The following is a 13,187-nucleotide window of genomic DNA, read 5'->3' as shown; positions in this document are numbered from 1 at the left end:
TGGGGACAAATTAGGTAGTCAGTGTGATTGTGTCCATAAAAATATTAGAATCCTGAACTAAGACAGTGGCAGCAGTGGAATGATCATTTGTTGGCTATCCTTTCCCCGTTAAGTTTCTGACTTAACAGTTACTCTTCTATGTTTAGCTCACTTCTGCTTAAAGCTGTCCGTGGATCCCCTGCCCCCATGGCGGGCAGCATTCGCATACCTCTGAGACCTCTTACATCATTTATCATTCACGCTGTATCATAATTATTCCTTATTTGCTTTCTCTGTTAGATTGTGAGCATCTTGAGGGTAGAGAATGACTTCCGTCTGTTTATCCCCAGTGTCTAGCTTAGTGCCTGGCATCGAGTAGTAGGCCTTCAATAAATATTTGGGTAAATTGGTGAGTGAGGTAAAATCAGCATACCTTGGTAGTACTAAACGTTTAGAGTAAAAGAAGTATCAAGGATGAAAGGTTTCTGTCTTTGCAAACTGGGTGTCCTGTGGCACTTTTAACCAAGATTGGGAGGAAAGTAGGAAGGATGGTTTTAGCAAGGGAAAAATAAGTTCACCTTGAAATTGGGAAGTTTGGTTGGAAATTAGATTCTTCAGATATGGATTAAATATTTATGTTTGGGTGCTTTTAAATTCTCCGCCCCAAGCTAGGAGATCGCTAAGTAATCTTGTTTTGGAGACTGGAGAGGTTTTTTGAAATAAGTTATATTCCCTACAGAGGTATTCTTGTTAAAAAAAATAGTATCTGGTGCATGAAGCATGAATCGGAGCAGTGAAGTTTTATTTTGGTGTGTTGGTGATCAAAATTTTGTCCTACCCAGTTACCTTTGACGTTGCCCTGTTTGCAGTAACTTTAGCCATCTTGTTTTCCTAGTGTTTTATGCCTGAGTACTTTGAACCTCAGATTGAAGATATAAGTGAGGCTGCTCTGCAGGAACGAATCAAGCTCAGAAAAGTCAAAGCTTCTGTGGACATGTTCGATCAGCTCTTGCAAGCAGGTGACCAAGTTCATTTGAAGCCTCTCTGGGAACATGGGCTTGGAGGTGGGCCACAGTTACGTATGTGATCCAGATAAGTTACGAGTATAAGTTACAAGTGCTGTGCTACTTCCTCTGCTCAGTGGCTGTGTTTGTGTTTTTTATAGTTTAATAAGTCATATTTCATGTTCTGCTTGAGCATCATTTTAAAACTGTGGGTGGGGTAGAGTTGCAACTTTGTTAGTATCTTGTCCTCTTGTGCTGTATCAGAGGCAGACAAATTATACAGCCGTTCTTCCTTAGCTTCTGTTTTTAACATCAGGTGTGTACATACTCTATTCACATTTCCTATATTCTTTAAGTATGTTTGGAAGGCATAAAGCAGACATAAAAGAAATATTTAAAAAGGAAAGAGCGCTAAGCTGCGGGATCAGAGGTTTGGATAGGTTCTGGCACCAGTTAGCGCTGTGGCCTCGAAAAAGTCACTTCTGTCCAGTCCTGCGGCTCTGAATTCGATCTGGGTGAACCTCCAGGGGTGTAGATCTAGGAGCCAGGGCTTGTAAGCTGTCATGAGAATGTACCTATAGTAACATGGAAGGCAGCAGCATTAAGTTTTAGAATCCCGAGTGCTGTTCAGTGATTTAGGAGAAAAATCAGCCAAACGTGCAAGAGATAGAAACTGGACTGAGTCACTCAATACAGCCTTAAACAACAAGAAACATTTGCAGAAAGCTGTGTTTGATTTGAGAATTTTGGTGTGTAGCCTGTTAAAGCTTCGGGTGTACAAATGAGTTGCTGATGCAGGTTATCATTTAGGGAGGCTTTTCCCCCTGCTGGTTGAGTACGATAAACATCTTAGTGCTAAGACTTGTCTTCCTTTGTTTTACACGCTGTGTGGTGTAGGCACATGCAGATGTTCAGTAAGCATTACTACAGACAGTGTGTCGAACCCGTAACACTCGACTCATTCAGAGTAATGGAATGAGGCAGCATACTGGGAGAGGAAACAAAATTTTATTATCAGGCCCCTAATAAGTGCCATGTACTTTGCTAGGCATTGAATTATACACCTTATGAGTTGGTGTGCTTCTCGCCATTTTATAAAGGAAACTGACTACAGGTAATCTTTAGGGTTACACAGCTTTGAGATGGTAAGACCCAATCAAGTTACACTCCATCACCGGTGTCCCATCCACTCTGCCATGCTGTCCTTTCTGGGCTTTTAAGTTTCCTGATGGGCATTTGTATTATCAGTATATTTTCTTTAGACAAATGCAGTTAGTTTTCTTTTAAAGCACTAAATTATGTTTCATACTTCTTCCTGTTCCCTTTTCTCCCCCTTCATAAGAGTCAAGATGGGAACATAATGTTTTGAGCAATAATTTTTTAAAGGCTACTATAATTAGGCATTTATGCTAGTATTTCTAGGCAGGTATTTCAGTGAGGGCCTGGGTCCAAGTGGAATAGTTCTGCTTGCATTTGTAAAAATGGAACTGGCCCCGGGGGACGACGTGGCAGTCATTTGCAGAGGTTTCAGTTTGAAGATGATAGTTAGAACCGTGAGATAATTTCTCTGGGGATATGAGTCCATAAAATAAATGAGCACAGGGTCAAACTTGACCTTGTGTTTTATCTTTTCTGTCACCGGCACTGTTAGGGATCGTGTCCTGTCTGCGTCGCTCCGCGTGTTTAAGCTGATGTGGAGTGCACACTCATCCCTCAAGAAGGTGATGGCTGAGACTGAATAGGTGGCCAGGAAGGCCACAGCTCATGGAAAAGTGAAGAATTTTCATCTAGTAGGCTCTAGTTCTTGGATGCCTCAAGGTTTCTTTCCCTTTTTTCTCACTACCCACAGGAACCACCGTATCTCTGGAAACAACTAACCGTCTCTTGGATTTATTATGTTACTATGGTAACCAAGAGCCCTCAACTAATTATAATTTTCAACAACGTGAACAAGCAGAAGAGTTGGTAATGGCTTTGGCAGTGATTTTTAAAGTTTCTTTTGGTAGTTATACCTCCTCAGAGTAAGGCAGGTTCTTGTGCCATGTGTTAGGGTCGAAGAGATTTGTTCTGAGGTGTGGTGGGGCATGGTACATAGCGTGGACAAAAATGTGGAGAAGGAGACGGATTTTAACAATTGTTTTGCCCTGGTTCCCTCCTTAAAAATATTTTGACCTTGCCTGCCACATGCAGCAAACCTTTGACCAGAAACGTTTGGACAGGCCCCTTTGTTGTTGTTACTTAAAGTGATAGTATGATGTGTAAGGGACGGGGGCAAAAACCCCTGGTTCCAGCCCCCTCAAAAATTCATACGTAGGTGGGCAGAGAGGAGTGAGCATACTCTACACTTTAGAAATTAATATTTCTTAATAAACACTGGGTTTCCTTTTTGCCTTCTATTGGATCTGTATTTCCTTTGCTTTTCTGAAGTTTCCTCAGAGAATGCATTCCATTGTCATATTTTGTTTTATATCTGTTGGTGATGGTTCATTTCAGGAAGAGGCCACGGAGGGAAGTAACGAGAAACCGAAGAAGAAGGCTGGTCATCAGCTTGGAGTTACTTGGAGGTGTGTTACAGCATGATTAGAACTTTGTGTTATGGCTCCGTACAGTGCGTGGAATGTTCCCCATCAGCCCCTGAAGAAGATACGATCCTGGAATATTCTAAAATGCAGTTTGTTTTCAGTGTGCAGTATAAATGTCTCAGTTGGTTTTCATATGATTTTGGACCGTTTTTCATTAGATCTTTGCCTCCAGCCAGCAGCACAAGGTTGACACCTGACTTCTTTTTTCCATCTAACTCCATGCAACCTTCATGGTATGGTTCTTTTGGTAGTTTCATCAGTAGTCCTACCCTGCAATATATACCTCTAATTCTAAAAGATTCACAGTTTATTATGTTAGAATACACATGCTAGAGCATAGTTCTAAGTTCAGACTAGTGGCCAGCAAACAGAAGTATTCACTTCCGAACAAAAGGTGAATATCATTTAACATTTCAGAATTAAAACTGAGTAGAAGCTCTAAATAAAAGAAAGGTATTTCATATGGATGTCTGAAAAAGGGAAGCTACCATTAATATCTAAAGTCTTTTTTGAAGTGATAAAATGAATAGAATCAAAAATTAATTTTTTTCAGTAGATATTAATAATTTCTCATAGTGGTTAAGAGCATTGACTGTGGAGCACCATTTTGGCCCAAATCCTGGTTCTGTCTGATTTCCAAGACATACTGGTAACAGGGAGAATCAAGGTACAGCGTGATTTGTATAACATAGCACATTGATAGGCTAGAATAGGACAAAGGATTCTAGAGACACCGCTTGTCTGTGGTTGCCTCTGGGGAATTGTATCCAATTGAAGGAGGGTGGGGAAACGTCACTATGTACCCTGCTGTGCAGTTTGCTTTTTGATTAATACCTTGAGTATATATTACACCTTTTCAGTCCTGGTTCTGCCACTTAGCCTGTAAAGCCTTGGACAACTTGAGGTCTTTGAGCCTCAGTTTTTCCTGTTTTCAAAATGATGATAACCATGTCTTCCACTCTGGGTGGCAAGAATTACTTGGAATTATACACATAAAATGCTTAGCACGGTGCCTGGAACATGGTAAGTTGGTGGCTATTACTGGTTTTTCCTGTTTCCTCTGGTTCACATTTACTTTCTTGTGTCTAGAGCAAAAAACAATGCTGAGAGAATCTTTGCTCTAATGCCAGAGAAAAATGCACATTCCTACTGCACAATGATCCGAGGAATGGTGAAGGTAACGTTTGTTTTATATATATATATATATATATATATATATATATATATTTTTTTTTTTTTTTTCGGTATGCGGGCCTCTCACTGTTGCGGCCTCTCCCGTTGCGGAGCACAGGCTCCGGACACGCAGGCTCAGCGGCCATGGCTCGCGGGCCCAGCCGCTCCGCGGCATGTGGGATCTTCCCGAACCGGGGCACGAACTTGCGTCCCCTACCTCGGCAGGTGGACTCTCAACCACTGCACCACCAGGGAAACTCTGTTTTATATATCTTTATCTTCCCCTAAATCAGCACTTCTCAACCTCAGAACTGTTCACCGTTGGGCCAGATAATCTGCTCTTGTGGAGCTGTCCAGCGCCTTGAAGGGCGTTGAGGAGCCACTCCTGTCCACTGCATGCCGGTGGTGCATCCTTCCCGCCCCAGCTGTGACAGCCAAAATGTCTCCAAGCATTATTCAGTGTCTCCTGGGAAGCAGCGTTGCCCCAGTAGAGAACCACTGCACGGAGGATACGTTTCTTGAGAATGAGACCATATCTGTTTACTACTGTGTTCCCAAACCCTAGAGCAGTCGATACGCACATATTTCTTAAATGAACAAATTTGATGATCCTTAATTTTCATACTTTCCCTTTTCCAGCACCGAGCTCCTACGCAGGCATTAAACTTGTACACTGAATTATTAAACAACAGACTTCGTGGTAAGTGTGTTTGGAGAATTCCCCTCTGTCCTTCCTCTTCTTTCCTTCTCTCAGGCATCTATAAAATCTCAGGATTTTACCTCAGTCATTTGTTCATTCTTAATCTTTTCCTGTGGTATTGGTGATTGAAGCAGGAGTCCAGAGCCAGAGAAAAGAATAGTTTTCTAGTTTTGTAGACATGTGCGCATGTCTTTGCCTTTAATCTTCAACCCCAGATTTTGTTAAAGTAGTTTTCTTCTTTTATAGCTGATGTGCACACCTTCAATTCATTGATAGAAGCAACAGCATTCGTGGCGAATGAGAAAGCAGAAGAAAAATGGAATAATATACTGGTAAGGAGGAACTCTCACTTTGTCTTCTAATAGGCCTAAAATATTCTTTGCTAGGAGTACGTGGGTTGGAGACAGCATTCACTGAGCATCTTCATGGCAGTCACTGTGCTGGGCGCTCAGCTCATGGTGACCTGTTCACACCCTTCCAGCAACCCTGTAGTTTACGTAGGTGTATCTGACATGTGACCCAAGCATACAGCTCGAATCCAGGAAGACCTGGGTTGCTCTATTCACTTATTTCTCATAATGGTTTTTTCATTAAAATGAGACACATTTATTGAAAAAATTTATTAGCTAAGATTTAAAAAATTGAGGGGCTTCCCTGGTGGCACAATGGTTAAGAATCTGCCTGCCAATGCAGGGGACACAGGTTCGAGCCCTGGTCCAGGAAGATCCCACATGCCGCAGAGCAACTAAGCCCGTGCGCCACAACTACTGAGCCTGTGCTCTAGAACCCTTGAGCCACAACTACTGAGTCCACGTGCCACAACTACTGAAGCCTGCGTGCCTAGAGCCTGTGCTCCACAACAAGAGAAGCCACTGCAATGAGAAGCCCGTGCACCGCAACGAAGAGTAGACCCCGCTTTCCAAAACTAAAGAAAGCCCACAGCAGCAACAAAGACCCAATACAGCGAAAAATAAAATAAATTAATTTTTTAAAAAGATTGAAATCACTGGATTGAAGTGACAGGAATAGAAACCGTGTTATACCATACTGCGCATGTAAAAAAGGAAAAAACGCAATCCATTCTAGTCTGCTCTCTTGCTTCAGTCTCAAACTCACTGGGCCACTAAAGACAGTTGGACACCTTGATCACATGCTGTCAGGGTAACTGATGGAGGGGCTTCTCTAAGGGGCAGAGTTAGTCGTCCTGCTAGTTACTAGATAATTCTGAAATTGGGGATGTATTTATAAATCTACTTTAAACATAGGCAGAGACCCCAAGTCTTTTTTAGTATGTTACATTAGTTTATTGGATAAATTACCTACCAGCCATAAAAAATACTTCCTGCTTTTGATTCAACTAGGACCTGTTGAAACAAATGGTTGCACAGAACGTGAAACCCAACCTACAGACTTTTAATACTATTCTGAAATGTCTCCGACGATTTCATGCAATTGGAAAATTGCCAGCCTTACAGACCTTACGGGAAATGAAAGCCATTGGAATAGGTGAGGATGTGTCCTAGTGTCCCTCACTGAAGACAGTGCTGACCAGAGGTTTCAGGTCCAGACAAGCAAAAAAGAGACTGTAAACTCTTTTGCTGTTTACATAGTATGTTGGGAATTTCCTTTCCACCATTTAGCACATTTTAATTATGTGTATTTACTATGATGGGAACTCTTTTATCATCTTTGTGTTGTTTATAGGAAGTTACATTCTTTTAGTATTTTAGGTACTTTTTTATGGATTTCTTAATTCTAGGGAGAATTGTTCTCCTACAGTTGGCTGGTTTTAAACTCGTGACATTTTCTAGTATAAGTATTTGAACCCAGTTGTGTGCCTAGTGTGTTGTATATTTTTCAGTAATTACTTTATTGAAGGATGTTTTGGGAATCAATTCACTTTGGTATGCTTTAGTTTTCTTAAATGAAACTCATTGTGCATTGGCTGTAATAGGTGTCTGGGCTTTCTAAGAGGGATTCAATCTCTGACACCTTTCCATCTTTACATTGATCATATGAGCTAGCAAATGTCTTTGTTCAGAGGAACAGAAATGTATCTTTTACTTAAATACCAACATTAATATGTTTTTAGATCAGTGTGCCTCAGTGAGCTGTATTTTGTATAGCTGTGTTTGACTTATTTTATTTTTTTCCTCTATGTACCTGGTAATATAAGAACCCTCGCTTGCAACGTATCACTATATTATTCAGCTGTTTTATCAACATGGTATGTATGTCATTATGCTACTAATTTATGTAGAAATTAGGCTAACTTCACTGCTTATGAATTAAGACTAGACAGTTCACAAAATAACATTGTCTACAGCCTGAGCAAACCGTTATTCTTGAGGAGAGTAACATCTTGTTTGTGATGTAAAACTTGAGCTGGAGGGGAGGGAGGTCATTAAATGTACTAACAAGGATGGTGGGGCTTCCCTGGTGGCACAGTGGTTAACAACCCGCCTGCCAATGCAGGGGACACGGGTTCAAGCCCTGGTCCAGGAAGGTCCCACATGCCACGGGGCAACTAGACCCATGCACCACAACTACTGAGCCTGCGCTCTAGAGCCCGTGAGCTACAACTACTGAACACATGCGCCTAGAGCCCATGCTCCGCAACAAGAAAAGCCACCGCAATGAGAAGCCCACGCACCGCAACGAAGAGTAGCACCCGCTCGCCGCAAGTAGAGAAAGCCTTTGCTCAGCAACGAAGACCCAATGCAGCCAGAAATAATTATTTTTTTAAAAAAAAGAAAGGATGGTGGACAGTTTTGGTCAGGAGAAACTAGTCTGGAGTTCCTTTTGCTCTCCAGAGCTGTGCTGTCCCATACAGTAGCCACTTAGCCACACATGGCTATTGAATTAAAATGAAATAAAATTAAAAATTCCTTCATGGCATTAGTGCTCAGTAGCCGCTCGTAGCTGCTGGCTACATGTTCAGCGATGCAGGTGCAGAGCATTCCCATCCTTGCAGGAAGCTGCTGGACGGTGCTGCCCCACAGTAACCTTAACTTTCTTTTGAAACCTCATGGGAGAACCTTGAGGCTCTGTTTGTCACCTAGTTTTAGGTCAGCTGTGCTCTATTGAATGGACTTTGGAGCAAGGCACACCTGAGTTGAAATTTCACCTCTACCATTTACCACCTGTGTCAGCAGGCACTGGATACTTTACCTGAGTGATGCCATCACGGTGTAATGATGAAATGAATTATGCACAGTGTCCTGTCCTGTGCTTGGAAGGCAGGTAGTAGGCACTCACAGTCTGTTGGTTCCTATCCATTTGCCCCAACCTGAGAAAGAACCTCTGGGTTCAGAAATGACAATTCTAGTCCTTCTGTCCTGTGGTAGACTTTATGTGTGAAAACAACAGAAAACCTCGATTATCTGTTTTGGAGGGCTAGTTTTACAAAATTCACATTCTCACCTGTCGGGAAGTAAGGGCAGTTAACTGACTTTATCTTGAAGACAGGTAAACAGTTTCCATGGTAATTCTGTCTTCCAAAATTTTACTCAACTTTGGTATCATTTTGCTGAAGCTATTATTTCTGACCCCAAAGCCTATTCCATTTCTCCTCAACATCGCATATCACTTTGGTTCCATTGCTAACTAAAGTCATTGGTACTTGTGCTTCCTAAGTAATACCCAGGGCCGTGGGGGGAGGAGTGTTGGTGTGTCTGAGGGATATAAATTGGCTGCCTGTAATAATAATTTCTAGGAATTTACCCAAAGGAGAAAGCCTAAAATAATGAAGAAATGATACATATGAAATAGGTTATTATAAAACTAACAGAATAATTAGGATTGCTAACAAATGAAAACATGCTTGAGGAACTTCAAAAGTACATCTGTGCTGTCATGGAAAGTATATTATCACTTGCATATGGATAAGGTGGGGAAGGGATGTGGATTAATAATGTGAAATGTTTAACTGGAAATGTCATAGGTGCATTTTAATTCTACAGTTTTCTTTTTCTTGGCTCTCATCCTGGTTATATTTAAAAGGAGCGCAAATGTTTATTAGCAAAAACATGTTTGTTTTCTAAGTATGCAGGCTTAGTGAGGGTCTGTCTGTCTCCCGTTTCAATGCAAGTCGACCTTGTGAGGAGCCTAAGAAGGAAGGGTGGAGTCTTTGTTGGGAGCACCTGTAACTGTCCCAGGTCTTGGGGAGAGCTGCACTCTGTGCAGAGGGTGCACTCGTTGCTCGAGCAGGGATGTGCCCGGCCAGCTCCGTGCCTTGGGTGGAGGAAGGAGAAATGCGGCCTTAGGACTAGTTCTGCACACCCGGTGGTTGTACAGGAAGTGAACTCATGAGAAAACCCAGTTGCCTTCTTGTTCTGCAGAAAACCCTTCAAAAGGATCGTCCCTCATCATCTATGACATCATGAATGAATTAATGGGAAAGAAATTTTCTCCAAAGGACCCGGATGACGGTATGTACAGAAATTGCTTGTATAAGACAGAGAGCCCTGTTTTCCTGACTGCCGGGTATTAGAGCCTTGATGAGGACAGGGTTTAATTTAGCTTAGTGATTCTTGGAAGCTGTATGCTTCCTGTGCTTCCCCTCCTGAGTTTTTACGCCGTTAGGTTTGTCTTACACGTTACCAGTTTTGTTGCCAGGATTTTTATTAATGTTACTGACTTGAAAACGTTTTATCCATAGTAACCAACGCTCTTGTGAACTTTGATTTGCAGATATGTTTTTTCAGTCAGCCATGAGGGTTGTAAGTACAATTTCTTGCTTAACTTCTGTTTTCCTTTTTTCTTTTATCCATCTCCTAAATTCATCATTGGGGAGGTGGGGGGATTCTCCCTGATTCTTGCACTTCCTGACTCTTACTTATATTCATGTCTTTAGTTCTAATTTTTATTCCTCTTAAATCTCTACAAAATCACAACATTCCTGCCCTGTGTTTATTGTATACATTTTCTTTTTTCATACCTTTCTTCAGAAAGTAAGGTTTGAAAGTAAGGTTTCAGAGTATTTCATATTTGCCTATTGGTAACTTTTTTAATTGATGGTTTTTTTTTTTTTTTTTTTTTTTTTTTTTGCGGTATGCGGGCCTCTCACTGCTGCGGCCCCTCCCGTCGCGGAGCACAGGCTCCGGACGTGCAGGCTCAGCGGCCACGGCTCACGGGCCCAGCCGCTCCGCAGCATGTGGGATCTTCCCGGACCGGGGCACGAACCCATGTCCCCTGCACTGGCAGGCGGACTCTCAACCACTGTGCCACCAGGGAAGCCCTAAATTGATGGTTTTTAAGTTTGGTTTTTCATCTTATCATACTAATCATAGGAAAATTTTCAAGCAGTTTCAGAATGAATTAGCATATCCTATTATTCCCTAAGGATATATATTATTATATATATATTATTCCCTAAGGATAATTGCTGTACATTTTAGTGAGTGTCCTTCCAGGTTTTCTCCTTTGGTTATTCAGACATGCACGTCCAGACTCATTTCCATGTTATCTTGTTTGTTGACAGCAGTACGGTTATTTCACAGGAGGGAAGGACTTCTCCTGTGGGTGGGTTTTGGAGTTATTTCATGGGTTTTTTGCCAGTATAGTGATGCTGGAGTGAGCACTCCAGCTGTCTTGTGCATGGCAACCAGGTGTTTTCATATAGTTACTAAATATAGGTATAATTACTAGATTAAGGTTATTTTGTTTTAAATTTCACAGAACTTGGTGATTTGTTTTGATTCCTCCCTCCCCCCCATTTTCTTGTAATTCATTTGCTGTCAACCAATAATAATGTTAAATCAGCATAGATGTTTTAACATTAACCAGCATAGATGCAGGTAACTGTACTTCTTTATATAATGAGCTCTTTATGTAATGAGCCACTGTTGGGCTGATAAGGATCGCAGAATGATGCTTATTTACTACTTGTAAATTTTCAGTGCTCATCTCTCAGAGATCTAGAACTTGCTTACCAGGTCCATGACCTTTTAAACACTGGAGACAACCGGAAATTCATTGGACCGGATCATCGGCGTTATTTCTACTAGTAAGTGTATTGGAAATGTATCCTTCTGCATTAACGGAGCACCTGTATGCAACCAGTAGTCAGTTCTGCCAGTGGGAGGCTATTGGCGGCCTAATTTTAGGCAGCTTGACCCTGACTTAACAGTGTAAGTTAATTGAACACTTGAAGAGTCAAGCAGTGGTAAAACTGATTTGTCAGACTGAGATGTCTGCTGTGTATCTTTTAAGCTGTTTTTATTTGTGACACTTTGGGGGGTTTTTGTTGTTGTTTTTGTTTTTTGTTTTTTTCACCGCACAGCGTGCAGGATGTTAGTTCCATGACCAGGGATCTATCCCGCAACCCCTGCAGTGGAAGCGTGGAGTCTTAACCACTGGACTGCCAGGGATGTCCCTGTAACACTTTAAATCCGTGTATCTTTTCCCTGTAAACCCTCCTATTTTATGTTTTTGAATTCATAGGAGGGTGGGTCCCTAAAGATTTCATTGCAGCCTCATTTGTTTTTGAAGATGAACATGTTGGAGCCCAAAGAGACTCCTTAAGTGGGTTTGCTTTTAAACAGAGGAAAACCAGAACTTCAGGAGGCAGACTGTGTATAGGTGTGTGACGGCTCTCTTCTCTGTGGTCCAAGTCCTCGCTTCACGTTGAACGCTTTTAAAGTGAATAGGAGACCTGCTCTCTCCTCACCGTGAGCTGAGAGTATAACCAGGAGGTGGCATCAGTGACTGGTTGAGGATTAGAAGGTGTTAATTGGGAAGTCCAGAAAGCACGCAGCACCTCCTGGGTCCAGCATTGGCCTGTGTAACTTGAAATTGTGTGTAACTTACTGTCTTTAAATTCTGTGTAACGCGTCATCATATGACTGTGCTGTAATTTAGTCATTCCCCTATTAAGCACGGATTTTAAACTAAACATGCTTTCTTTCTCCATTACAGTTCCAAGTTCTTTGGTTTGCTTTGTCTAATGGAACAAATTGATGTCACCTTGAAGTGGTATAAGGACCTGATACCTTCAGTAAGATGATTCATTACTTACCGTTTATCATTGTAGATGTTTGTGGTTGTCTTTGCTGAGTAACACTTAAAAAATGTATTTGTATTTTTCTGAATCAGGTATTCTTTCCACATTCCCAAACACTGATAGATCTTCTTCAAGCATTAGATGTGGCCAATCGTCTAGAATTGATTCCTCAGATCTGGAAAGGTCAGTTTCAGCTTATGTGTCCTGACCCATCTCATTTTGTCTTATGTTTTGATTAACAAGCATGTTAACACTGTTAGGGAAGAAAACTACTTTTTTTTAAAAATTTATTACTACTCTTTATTTATGTTTTGGCTTTGTTTGGGTCTTCCTTGCTGTGCGCGGGCTTTCTCTAGTTGCAGCGAGAGGGGGCTGCTCTTCGTTGCGGTGTGCGGTCTTCTCATTGCAGTGGCTTCTCTTGTTGCGGAGCATGGGCTCTAGGCATGCGGGCTTCAGTAGTTGTGGTACGTGGGCTCAGTAGTTGTGGCTCGCAGGCTCTAGAGCACAGGCTCAGTAGTTGTGGCGCATGGGCTTAGTTGCTCCGCGGCATGTGAGATCTTCCCGGACCAGGGCTCAAACCCGTGTCGCCTACGTTGGCAGGCAGATTCTTAACCACTGTGCCACCAGGGAAGTCCCAAAAACTTCCATTTTTGACTAAATTGAATGCAGTAGTTGAGGTCTACTTCAGGGTCATTTGCTCATGTTACATATTGGATTGCATGAGTGACAGTGTAGTGGAAAAGACC

The 13,187-nt window shown here is 41.9% G+C and overlaps 1 protein-coding gene across 9 annotated transcripts in view; it reads left to right on the top strand.

Moving 5' to 3' along the window:
* PTCD3 (pentatricopeptide repeat domain 3) overlaps nucleotides 1-13,187 on the top strand; it is a 31,590-nt gene that overhangs the window by 12,475 nt on the left and 5,928 nt on the right. For all 9 annotated transcript variants that reach the window (XR_003437711.1, XM_027129131.1, XM_027129129.1 and 6 more), the window contains 13 exons: nucleotides 875-998; nucleotides 2,833-2,948; nucleotides 3,477-3,547; nucleotides 4,655-4,742; nucleotides 5,378-5,438; nucleotides 5,685-5,770; nucleotides 6,800-6,944; nucleotides 7,615-7,665; nucleotides 9,779-9,868; nucleotides 10,131-10,159; nucleotides 11,339-11,445; nucleotides 12,357-12,435; nucleotides 12,534-12,624. Coding sequence is in view for 8 of the 9 variants with exons in the window: in XM_027129131.1 (XP_026984932.1) it covers nucleotides 875-998; nucleotides 2,833-2,948; nucleotides 3,477-3,547; nucleotides 4,655-4,742; nucleotides 5,378-5,438; nucleotides 5,685-5,770; nucleotides 6,800-6,944; nucleotides 7,615-7,665; nucleotides 9,779-9,868; nucleotides 10,131-10,159; nucleotides 11,339-11,445; nucleotides 12,357-12,435; nucleotides 12,534-12,624 (1,138 nt within the window). In the remaining variant the exon portion in view is untranslated. The remainder of the gene's footprint in view (nucleotides 1-874; nucleotides 999-2,832; nucleotides 2,949-3,476; nucleotides 3,548-4,654; nucleotides 4,743-5,377; nucleotides 5,439-5,684; nucleotides 5,771-6,799; nucleotides 6,945-7,614; nucleotides 7,666-9,778; nucleotides 9,869-10,130; nucleotides 10,160-11,338; nucleotides 11,446-12,356; nucleotides 12,436-12,533; nucleotides 12,625-13,187) is intronic.

The sequence above is a fragment of the Aethalodelphis obliquidens genome, unplaced genomic scaffold (genome assembly GCF_003676395.1).
Source record: "Aethalodelphis obliquidens isolate GAN/ISIS:26980383/991018 unplaced genomic scaffold, ASM367639v1 scaffold35, whole genome shotgun sequence".
NCBI classification, from domain to species: Eukaryota; Metazoa; Chordata; class Mammalia; order Artiodactyla; family Delphinidae; genus Aethalodelphis; species Aethalodelphis obliquidens.
Note: the sequence above shows the minus strand (reverse complement) of the source record. Positions and strands in the feature narration are given on the sequence as shown.